Genomic DNA, 12,270 nt, shown 5'->3' with positions numbered 1-12,270 from the left:
ATCATGATCCAAGCGAATAACGCCAACCGACCCCCTTATCATTTGAGCGCCACTAGCGTCCATGCCCTGCCAGTTTGGACCACGGCGTCGGACCAGATAAAAGTAGATCTCCCATATCCAAACAACCAAAAGTCGGTCTAAATGGACAAATGAAGAAGCGGGCCGTCCCTACATGGACATTCCTTCCAAGTCCACTCGCCCTACGAGAGTTACGGGAAGGGGAAATTCTTTCCTTTCAAAACCAACATTTCATCTAAAATCCCCAACGCGTCTTACGTTTCCAAAACCATTTTCTTCTCCTACTCTCACTGTTGTGTTCTGTCTTTCTTAGAAGACTTTATAACTATAGTTTATATCTTCGACTTTTAAGAAGAATATAAAATATTTGGTTTGAATATTGTAAAGATTTATTTGTAATTGATAGATTTTACAATGCGCTTTTAGTGTTGAACAATTTTTATCATCGCAGGTGGAATGCACATAGCAACTAATGATAATGGTAAGTCGTTAATTGTAAAGATTTATTTGAAATTCATAGATTTCATAAAGTACTTTTGGTGCTGAACCATCGCAGGTAGAATGCACATAACAACCAATGGTATGTAGCAAAACTTACTTAAATGCAATTAGCTGTTTTTCACATTCAACCGACTATGATGAAATGACATTACAAATAACCTACCTAGATGGATCTCAAATCAAACCTCGCCCTTTTTTTTTTCCAACTTAAGAGCTAAAACATGAACAAGATCTTAAGAACACCATTTTGAAATCTATAGTTTGTTAGAACCATAAAATAGAAGTTGACTTAAGTTAACTCAGAATCTCAAAATGTAAAAGCTGAAACAATCAAACACTCACAAGTGTTTGTAAATTAAAAGTTTGGAACAAATATGTAATATTTTGAGCGAAATTAAAAGTCACAAATTTGGGTTCTTAAAAAGTAATTGGTATTCATAAAATCAAACACTCAAGGACATAAAAACATTCTTTCTTTATCGTGTGGCAGTCAATTGGCCAACACATGGCAAGGTAAAAAGGAAAAACACAACAATTATTTTCTATTTATGGACCCTTGAGAGGAAAAACAAAAAGGTTTAGACTTTAGAGCAGTCAAATCGATGAATTCGAAAAAAATAAGGCGCTTTAAATGATAATAGAGGAAATAAGGTCCTGAAACAGAATTTGGGGAAAAAGAACAAAAATCGGAAGCTCCTTCCCTTCCCTTGCGTCTCAGTGCGTCCCAGTTGGCGGGAAAGGCGGGGCCCCCAAATGAAAGGCTGGCTTCTCCCCTCCATCGCTGTAATCCAACTGTCCGAGGTCCGCACCGCGTCTCCGCCTCTTGAGCTCTTTCCTTTAAGGCCGCCCTGACCACCAACAGCCCACCGGTCGCTCCTCTATCTCCTCTCCTTCCGCCGGAGATGCGCCGGAAACCGTGAGGTTGCCGGCGGGGAACAATGTTCACCGTCAAATCCTGGTTGGCGCGCCTGCGCAGCCAGGTTTTGGAGGGGCGGAAGAAGAACCAGAAACAGAGCCAGAAGAAGGGCCGCCTTACGGAGCCCGAGCGGCCGCCCGGGCAGATAGGAATACTATCCCTTGAGGTCGCCAAGATCATGTCCAGGATCGTTTACCTCCACCGCTCCCTCGGCGACGACGAGATGTCGCGGCTCCGATCGGAGACGATGGAGTCGGAGGGCGTCGCGTCGCTCATCTCCCGCGACGAGGGGTTCCTTCTCGGCCTCGCCTGCGCCGAGAAGCTCGAGGACCTCGGCCGGATAGCCGACGCCGTCGCGAGGCTGGGGCAGCGGTGCGCGGAGCCGAGCCTGAGGGGGTTCGTGCACATATACGCCGATTTGGCGCGCGACGGCACGGGGATCGGGGAATTGGGGTTCCCGGCGGTGGAGGTCGACGAGAGGGTGAGGTCCATGGAGACTTACGTCTCGCTCACCGCCGATCTCTTCGTGGAGCTCGAGACGCTGAAGGATATGGAGGCGTCGGACAAGAGGATGCAGCAATGGCGGGCGCTCGGCGGGCCGAAGGCAAACGTCGAGCTTTTCAGGCAGAAGTTCGCGTGGCAGAAGCAGCGGGTCCGGCATCTTCGTCAGGTATCTCTTTGGAACCAGACCTTTGATATGGCCGTCGGGCTAATGGCTAGGATGGTCTGCACGATCTACGCCAGGATCTGCTTCATCTTCGGCCCTCACGTTCCCGGATTACCCAAGGTGAGCGCCATCGTGATCATGCCTGTGGCTTCCGGTGGGAGCGGTCGAAATTCGGGGTCTCGTTCCATAGTCTTTCCCCGCGCGTCGGATTGTGCTTTCCGTTTCCCAGAAGCTAGACCGAGGGGAAACTTTTCCGGCCCCTTGGAGAGGACCTCAACGGCAAAGAGTGCTGGTGTCACTAGGTCTGGGCCGCTTTTTCAGAGCATCGGATCAGGCCTTGCCGTAAAGAGCGGGGATTTGACGGCATTTTACTCGGACAGCTTGTTCCGCTCCTCAGATGTCAAGCACAAACAGAGCGTTCGATCGTCTAAAATTCACGATTTTGGTCCAGAAGATGGATCGGAAACCCAAAATTTTCACTTCTTGGAGGGTCAAGGATGGGTGCCGGGGCAGAAGAACCGATTATTGAACGCTTCTCCATCGACCGTTGGTGGTTCCGCTCTGGCTTTGCGCTACGCCAACGTCATACTTCTTGTACAGAGGTTGATTCAATTTCCTCATATGGTCGGCGAAGATGCCAGGTGCGATCTCTATCAGTTGCTACCCACAAGCCTGCGAGCGAAAATCAAGACGAAGCACAGGCAGCGCGGAATGAAAAAAGAATCCGCCGACTGCGACGATCAGGCTGCCGATTGCTGCAGAGAAAAGCTTGAAAACATCTTGGAGTGGCTGTCGCCGCTAGCTCACGACATGGTCCGCTGGCAATCCGAGCGGAATTTCGAGCAGCAGCAGTTTATCTCCAGGACCAACGTTCTGCTTATGCAAACTCTCTACTTCGCCGATAGGGAGAAGACGGAGGAGGCTATGGCGGAGCTCTTGGTAGGGCTCAGTTTCATCTGCCATTATGAAAATCGCCGGTCTGCTAGTGAAGATCTTAACGTGGTTCTCGAGCGTTGATGCTGGTGACAGCGTCTCCAAGCGTGAAACCGGAAAAGTCAGTTTTCTCGTTAATTGTCGTAGGAATTCCACAATTTTCAGGAAGTTCGATGCAGCAACAATGCGTGTAGTTCGTCGAAAAGAGTGTCGTGTGCGTAAAGAATCAGCTCTTCGTCGTGGTACATCTTATGAGAGGCCTATACAGAGTCTCCTAATTACTTTTCCTTTTACAGGTTTGATTCTTTCGGTGTATATAATTTTTTATATTCTCGAAAGTTTTATGTGGAAAGAAATTCTTTGCTGATAATAATATCTCTATAAAAAACCCGATGTGGTTTGATTTGTTGTAAATGTATAAGCTCTTAAATCTCACCAACATGCAGCTTATCTTTGAGAATACATTTGTTGGGCATCTGCAAGGAAAACTCCATTTAAACAGCTGATATGGGTTATTGGACAAAATTGGTTTCCTTGAGGCTGATATTGCAAAACGATTGAGGGAAACATGGCGCTTTGGAGATGGGTATCATTCTTTGTGCAAATGGAGAAAAATAACTGGACAACTTGGTGTACAGAGACCGCACATCTAGGCAGCCTATTGTCACTAGCAATGTAAGCCACTGCGTGATGATTCTTTAGTTTTGGTTCGTTGACAGAGTTGCGTAAATTGCCAAGTGACTCGATTTACAAACAAGATTGAGGAGGCATTCTTGAAAAAGTTCTAAGTTTTTGGTTCAGGTTACCCATGAAACTCATTGGAAAACATGCACGCCATTTCAGGTTTGAGCTTATGGTTTAAGATTTCTTATTCTCCTGCAGCTCAAAGGATCCTTGAGATGACATGGTTTTTGGTCATGCTGCAAATCCAAGAAAACTTCATGCCTGGGAATGTATATTATTTGTTATGGCAGTTTGGATTGGAAGATGCTCAAAAATGCAGTATCAATTCATCCCCCTTTTAAAAGGTTTCCATGTCTGTGAAAGCGAGCCTGTCATACCTGCAATTCTCTGTTTGGGCTGTCGACCTATTTTGTGCCTCTGTGTGTGCATGTTTTGTATGTATATGTATTGCATTGCTGTCACTTGAGGGACCCTTTAGCATGCATCTTCATGGTATAGCAGCATTTATTGCATTTTATATTAGATTTATACATTTTAGTGATTTGCAGAAAGTACAGATTGAAGCATCAATGAAGAAAAAAAAATCAAAGATGGTACAGAGAAAAGTATGTAGGTATGAAGCACGAGAAGCTTTTGAAGCTTTAGTTTCAAGGGATGTTCTCCTCATTATTTAGATGGTTGTATCTGGCAACTCCCAATCAATTGCATTAAATGGTCGATTGGTACTCTGGAAATTGATGAGGTCAAAGAATTTGCAGAAACCCCGCTGACAACCATGGTTTTTGGCCTTCTCGGTATATTGGCCTTATTCCAGGCATCACCAGATGACCGGTTCACGATTCAAGAATCGCAGAGCAGTGAATTGGTGTCTGCAAGCATCAGTCAGCGACCGAAAATTGGTCTCTGCAATTCTCTTTATTATTTGAAGAGATAAAGATTACGAAACACGCCAGCGACTAAACATTTTACAAAAGCACACCTAACAAAACAGAGTATGCATTTGACTGCCGAACTTTCGCCGTTAACTCCCAAACACCTGCCCTTCCTTACTGCCGTTGTATTAACTTGATTACTTCCGTGCTACAGAGATTTATTGGTTGACAAGCACGACCTTTTTTGTATATGTGCACTATTATGGACATGCTTATCGTAAAAGAAGGGTTCTTACTTCTTTGCTTTGAGGAATTTAGCGTTCTTAATTGGGATCCGCTTTCAATGGCAACTAGTGCTATGTCTAATATAGTGCATTATATAATGTATTATGGAGAACAACGATACAATGCACTTATAAAAAATGTTAAGAAGGTTTTTTGTTTTTGGGGGGAACTCAAGTCCCAAAGTTAGATATTTTTTTAAAAAATTCAATATTATGTTGCATGTGAAAGTCATTATACATATTTAAAATAAAAAGATTGAAAATACGAAAAAATGTTAAATATGATATTTAAAGTGTTTCTAACCTTACCAATATGATCTTATAAGTTGATACAAAATATATATTAAGTAAGTTGATCATTTTTTAGTTTTTACCTATGGCTTTTTTTTTCTCTTATTTCTTGTCATTAAAAACTATCTTAAAAGGTGTATTGGCGATAATAATTGCTTGACCACAGTCTTTAACAATGGAATGCATTTTTTGTGATGATTTTTTTAACGAAATAAGATTTTAAGAAAAGAACCATAGAGGTAACCTATTTAAGTATTAAGAACAATTTAAATAGTCAATTTTGGTTGTTTCTAATATTAAAAGTGTGCATGTTGTAGGTAACATGTGTGTGTTTTGTTTTTTGAGGTCATGAAATTCATGTTCTTCATAAAGTATTTTAACTAATTTTTTCTTATTAATTTCTGTCTTTCTTATTTTCGTGACTTAATCTGCGATTTTTTAGGTCCGACGTGGTCACGTTATATAGTTTAGGACTTTGATGACAAGGGCTAGTTTATAAAGTCACAAACTTTGTCCGCCCGTTTGTTCGACGACGTGCCCACGGCATGTGACTGCTACTTCATTCTCTCCACAAGGTCTCTTGTGAGGGACGAGATGTTTCTTTATTTCATCTTAAGAAGTGAACAAATGTGCTCACATTTTCTTCAGGTCTTCTTTCAGCTTTATGGGATAATTAATGCCTTCGCTATGTTCTAATTTGTATGTAGGTGGTGCCTTTCTTACTATAAGGAATTTTTGAAATTCAAAACAGAGACCCCGACTGCCCACTCGTTTCAAAAATGCGATGAATTAATTTACTGTTTTAAACTTTAAAAACTCGTTTTTTTTTAAAACAACATTTAAAATGAAAAACACGTTTTTTCGCTTGTTTTTTTCAGGTTTCTTTAATTTTTTTTTTCAGTTTTTTTAATGTCAAGCAGTTTTTTTTTTTCATTTTTCATTTCTTGCTTATTGCAAATCTACGTATATTTGTATGTTTGTGTTATTCTCTCTATTTTTAGTTTTTTAAAAATTTACCATATTTTTTTCGTTTTTTTAAAGCTTGATATATTATACCCGAGGAAAAACCTTACCGTTTAAAACTTCGAAACATTATTTGTGACTATGCAGTGTTAACCATATCCATTCTTTGAGATATTCATATGTTCAATCGGATTCTAATTTGAATAAAGTAAAGCCATATCGAAATCCAATTCCAATTTCACAATATAAATCCAATCTGAATACAGTTTTTATATTTATATCTGAATCCAAATTTTGAATCAAATCCTACCAATTTCTAAAATGTAAGGACATTGTTACTTAAAAATAAATCTGATCCAAATCTGAATCCAAATTCGATTGGATATTTATGTATATTTCGAATTTGATGCAATGTCATTTCTTAAATTCAAATCCAATATGATTTATATATGATTTTTTCAGAACAGTTCAATTGGATAATCTGATCTACATCAAATATATCGACATTCCAACCACCAATTTCGTTCTTTTTTTTTTCAGATGTAAATGGCTAACATATGACTTTGAATTTTGTTTTTCCAAAAATTGATTTTTTACTTTTAACATATGACTTTGAATTTGAATTTTTTACTTGGGCAGTGAGTAGTGATGTTCATGAGCCAAGCTGAGCCAGCTCAAACTCGGCTCAAGTGTCTTGAAAGAAACTCAAACTCGCTTGAGCTTGAGTCGAGTTCGATTTCATTAGCTCAAGCTTTCAAAACGCGAACTCGGCTTGATTAACCTTGAAACGAAGATTGGCTTGAGCAAAAAAAACATTTCATTAAAAAAATTATTTTTTAAAAGGCAACATGTAAATATGAACATGAGACGCCTGCATGCCCATTTGAGCAACCTACTTTCAAATAACTTAATGAGATGTATTATATATATATATATATATATATATATATATATATATATATATATATATATTTCAAGCTTAACCGAGTTTAATTGACCGGGAGCTCGACTCGTTTATGTTGTGGAGTTGATTTCTTAACTCAATCTTGACTCGTGTAATAAACAAGTCCAGTTTATCAGGTGAGTTCGAGTTCGAGTTAGTGACTTGTGAACATCCGTAGCGGTGAGAATATAGAGCAGGTTTCCATGCTAACACACTTTTTTCAAGGATTCTTTCAGAAAAAAAACAAAAAATTAAAGACGAAGGCTGCGCTTGCTAAGGCCAGAGGACGATCTGAGTTTCACACTGGAAAAGATCCATTGTTCAGATAAGAGTGGATGTTTTTTCTTTATATATTAGAAAACCCTGGACCTGAGATCTAACCAGAGGAGTCGAAGGTCAACGACACATCCGGAGTTCGTTTTCGTATTTACGCGGATCTTAGGGTCCAAGCTTTTATAGAAAGAAGAAAAAGGATATAGTTGAAGATTACTACTAGAAGTCAGCAGATCATTGACAAATTAATGTCAGCTCATAGGATTCAAACTCACCCAATAACAGGATTCCCCTGTTCCCTGTTGCCGTTTTCGTGGACAATTTGGCCAGGGCTGACTTCTGCGTCGGAAGATACTGTAGGAGATTGCTTTAAGTTACCAGCAAAATCTAAATATTTGTAGATTGTTAATCAACTCCTTGCATACAGAGAAACAATGGCTACCCACACCACCATTCTGCCAATTCTCCTCTTCTTTATCCTTTCTTCTTCATCAATCCTTTGTTCTTCATTAGACCAAGCTCATCTCATGGTGCTTCAGACACTCAACAATGTCACAGACCACGCCTCTCTTCTCTCCTTCAAATCTTATATCACCAACGATCCACATAACGCGTTGTCTGGCTGGAATACAAGTAGTTCCTTCTGCACTTGGAAGGGAGTGACCTGCAACTCCACAACACAAAGGGTTGTAGCCATTGACCTCTCAAATCTCGATCTTCAAGGCTCTATCACTCCCCGTGTCGGCAATCTCTCGTTTCTTCAGGCTCTGTATCTTCAAAACAACAGCTTTCGAGGAAACATTCCTTCAGAGGTAGGGAATTTGTATCGCTTGCACACGCTCAATTTGAATACTAATCTACTCCAAGGAAGCATTCCTTCATCGATCGGCCTCTGTTCGAGTCTTACAGCTCTTGATCTCTCCAGTAACAGACTTGAAGGAGTAATTCCAAGCCAATTGGCAGGTCTTTCCAAAATTCGGAATCTCAGCGTGGGTGATAATCATCTCACTGGAACCATTCCTCCTTCTCTTGGTAACCTCTCTTTCATGGAGAATCTGATCTTGTTCAAGAACAGCATTAGAGGAGCACTGCCATCAGAATTAGGCCAGCTTCACAAACTGTTGAAGTTACAGGTGGGTCAAAATAATATAACAGGAGAGATTCCATCTTCAATATTCAATCTATCTTCTTTAGTGGAGTTGGGATTAGCATCAAATTTGATCTCAGGAAGCCTCCCCACCAATTTGTTCTCTACTTTGCACGAACTGAATACCCTTTTTGTGGGCGGCAATGCACTTGTTGGATCAATACCAGCTTCTCTATCAAATGCTTCCATGCTCCAGCGCCTCGATTTGGGCTATAACAGTTTTAGTGGACAGATTCCCCACTTGGGTAACTTGCCTAGAATTCAAATTTTAAGTCTGCAGTATAATCAGCTAATCAATAGTGGCAGAGGTGGCATGGATTTCGTCAAATCGCTGTCAAATTCAACTCAACTTCAAGTGTTCTCTGTAGCTGGTAATCGGTTAACTGGTATGCTTCCTTCATCCATCGGCAACCTTTCAAGTCAGTTATCTCTTATGGTCTTTGCAGAAAATGAGTTGGAGGGGAGCATACCAGAGGAAATAGGTAATTTGAATGGCCTCACCTTGTTATCTTTGGAATACAATGCCTTCTCTGGAAGTTTTCCAGATTCAATTGGTAAAATTCCCAATCTGCAGCAGGTCTTTGCAGATGGGAACATGTTTGATAGATCGATACCAGAATCACTAGGCAATCTGAGTCTACTTTTTCATGTAAGCCTGAGCCAGAACAACTTTACTGGAAGAATTCCATCAAGCCTTGGCAACTGCAAGAGCCTCACAATGCTTGATCTTTCAGTTAACAACCTCAGTGGCGATATACCAAAGGAAATTCTTAACATACCTTCATTTGCACAAGTGCTGAATCTCTCATGGAATTCCCTGAGTGGGTCTGTGCCTGCAGAAATTGGGACTATGAAAGCCATTTCGCAGATAGATTTGTCGGCGAATCGTTTAACAGGAAGTATTCCTGATTCAATTGGGTCTTGCGATAATCTTCAATATTTAAGCATGAGGAATAATTTGCTGGAAGGCCCAATTCCCAATTCCCAATTCTCTTGGTAATTTGAAGGGTATGGAGTACCTCGACCTCTCATCTAACAAATTATCTGGCAAGATTCCAGCTTCACTGCAATCTCTTAAATTTCTGAAGTTCATGAACCTGTCCATGAATGATCTCCAAGGAGAAGTGCCTAAAGCAGGCATTTTTATGAATCTGACTTCAGCATTCCTCATGGGAAATGACAAGCTATGTGGTGGCTTGCCACAGTTGAAGCTACCCAACTGCACTATTCCTAGAAGACATTCCAATGGTACCAAGAAAAATCTGATTATTGCACTGACTGCTTCTGCCGCATCTCTCATTTCATTTTCCTTATTCATTGTGTTGATAATGATGTGGAGAAAGAAACAAGCCAGTCTCTCCCAATCTGATGTCGTGATATCATTTGAAGGACCTCATCGGATGTATACATATTTCGACCTCAGAAACGCTACGAACAACTTTTGTTCTGAAAACTTAATTGGTGAGGGGAGTTTTGGTTGTGTTTACAGAGGGCTCATGCGTGATGGAAGTCATGTCGCTGTCAAGGTGTTCAACATAGAACAGCACGGCGCCGGCAAGAGCTTCACAGCAGAATGCGAGGCTCTCCGCAACGTCCGGCACCGGAACTTGGTCAAGATCTTGACTGCATGTTCAAGTAGTGAGTTCAAGGCTCTGGTTCTGCAGTTCATGTCAAATGGCAGTTTGGAGAAATGGCTCCACAGTAAATCAATTGAGAAGTTGCAGAGATTAGATTTTAAGCACAGGATTGAGATAGCAAGAGATGTAGCAAGTGCAATGGAGTATCTTCACCATGACTGTGAAAACCCGATAGTTCATTGTGATCTCAAGCCTAGCAACGTTCTTCTTGATGAAGACATGGTTGCACATGTGGGGGACTTTGGGCTTGCAAGGCTGTTGCCTAATCCTACAGAAGTTCATGGATATATTAGCAGCACTCTTGGATTGAAAGGCTCTATTGGCTACATACCCCCAGGTCTCTCTCTCTCTCTCTCTCTTACACACAACCACAAACACACACACATACATGAAACTTTCATAATTATGGTGATACACCTTGATTTTCTTGAAGCCATTCTGCTAATTAAAGGAAAACTAAATTTTGGGTGTTGCTTAATATGATCCATCTATCATTCTCTCTCTCTCTCCTTCTACATTTTGGGTGTTGCTTAATTTGAGTACAACATGATCTTTGTCTTTATACACATATGATGATCTCATAAGGTCAAACCCCACGAGTTGGAGGCTTTCGGATATGCTTGTTTGGCTGCCTTAGCTTAATATGCACGATTCTCAACCATCGGAGTCGTCAGAAACTATGGACTATTAAGTCAATGCATTGGAATCTTGTGGTTCATGTTGAACTTCTGGATTTATTGCTGGACCCGCAGTCTCCATTATCAAGTGCTAATAGTTTGATACGTTCATTTGTATATTCCTCAAGAAAGATGTGGCCATGCCGATAATATTGAAGTTCCACGCAATACTTTGTCTAGTTGCTTGGTTTCCCATCATCAGAAAAAGCAAGACCAGCCTTATAAGGACAAAAATGGGAAGAGTAATTCTTCATCATCTTCTTCTTCTTCTTCTTCTTCCTGGAAGACGCAAATGCCTCTCACACAGTCATGTGAAAGGTGTCGAGCAGGTGACCGCAACTATTTGAAGCCAAAAGGTCTACAGAGCATCACATTGACTCAGGGGTTTCTTACTTGGTTAGACATAGTAACAGATTTGATCTTTCATAACCTAAATACAATCTGTTAACAAAAATAATTTTATAAAGTTATGCTACTTTTAGTACACATTTTAACATGATATTGGCAATAACAATATATGCATACATATTATTATACTTTACTTGCATTGTTTCATAGATATGTATTTTCTTATATATATATATATATATATATATATATATATATATATGCACACTAGCATTTGTAATTAAGTGAAGATATTTTCCCAAGAGTCAAGCTGAGCTAGGCAACTTAGAGGTTCGGCTGTGGTTGTATGCAGAATATGGACAGGGGCTTGGAGTGTCTACAAGGGGAGACGTCTATAGCTATGGGATTCTGTTGCTGGAGATGTTCACTGGGAAAAGACCAACAGACGATCTGTTCAAAGAAACTTTGAGTTTGCAAAAATGGGTGTCCCAAGCATTCCCCGATGGAGTTTATGAGGTTGCAGATACCGAGTTGCTGATGAAGGAAGGTGGCCTGAAGAAAGAAACACTGGTCTCAGTCTTCCAGGTGGGTTTGCTATGCACAGCTGAAGCGGCAGAAGATCGACCCGACATGCGACAAGTGTCGGCAATGTTGAAGCACATTGCCGAATGAAATTTATGACAGTAAATGAGAGTTATTTTATGATCTGCCATACTTTGCTTGTTCTCATCTTTGTATAAACAAACTTGCTTAGGCATGCTTATCTTTTCTTTTTACTGCAATGTGATTATATAACCTATGAAACTATTCTGTTGTTGGACTAAAGTATTGACAAGGATTGGAAAATTCAGCATCTTTGCATTAAGCGCTTAAGCAGTCATGTATCGTTAATTAAGGTTGGATATCAACAAGTAAATTCCGCCGAATATCTGATCACAATCAGGCTTAATGAGATTCTTACGATAGAGAGGAATTGAATCCAATTAGTAATTTGCTGTATATTTGGTTTAGGTTTCTCTTACGAAATTTAATGCTTGACCTGACGCCTGAACCAGATTTAATATTTGGATTTGGTGGAACACAACACACGCACATAAACATACACATACACACACA

At 40.5% G+C, this 12,270-nt stretch overlaps 2 protein-coding genes across 2 annotated transcripts; both read left to right on the top strand.

Moving 5' to 3' along the window:
* The first annotated feature begins 1,327 nt into the window (after nt 1-1,327).
* On the top strand, nt 1,328-3,497 carry LOC116254922 (protein PSK SIMULATOR 1-like). Its single transcript, XM_031630571.2, has one exon. The coding sequence runs from the start codon at nt 1,458-1,460 to the stop codon at nt 3,117-3,119; it is 1,662 nt and encodes a 553-aa protein (XP_031486431.1). The 5' UTR covers nt 1,328-1,457; the 3' UTR covers nt 3,120-3,497.
* Nucleotides 3,498-5,566: 2,069 nt separating this feature from the next.
* Nucleotides 5,567-11,826, top strand: LOC116254367 (probable LRR receptor-like serine/threonine-protein kinase At3g47570; the record flags this gene model as incomplete). Its single annotated transcript, XM_031629744.2, has 5 exons — nt 5,567-5,584; nt 6,396-6,446; nt 7,747-9,372; nt 9,461-10,466; nt 11,507-11,826. Coding segments are annotated over 5 exons (3,021 nt in total), but the record flags the coding sequence as incomplete, so codon positions are not given.
* Between the last annotated feature and the right edge of the window lie 444 nt (nt 11,827-12,270).

Source organism: Nymphaea colorata, chromosome 5, assembly GCF_008831285.2.
Source record: "Nymphaea colorata isolate Beijing-Zhang1983 chromosome 5, ASM883128v2, whole genome shotgun sequence".
NCBI classification, from domain to species: Eukaryota; Viridiplantae; Streptophyta; class Magnoliopsida; order Nymphaeales; family Nymphaeaceae; genus Nymphaea; species Nymphaea colorata.
This window is presented reverse-complemented; position numbering and strand designations above follow the sequence as displayed.

Coding starts and splice junctions, on each gene's coding strand:
- LOC116254922 (XM_031630571.2), top strand. CDS start 1,458: ATGTTCACCGTCAAATCCTGGTTGGCGCGCCTGCGCAGCCAGGTTTTG.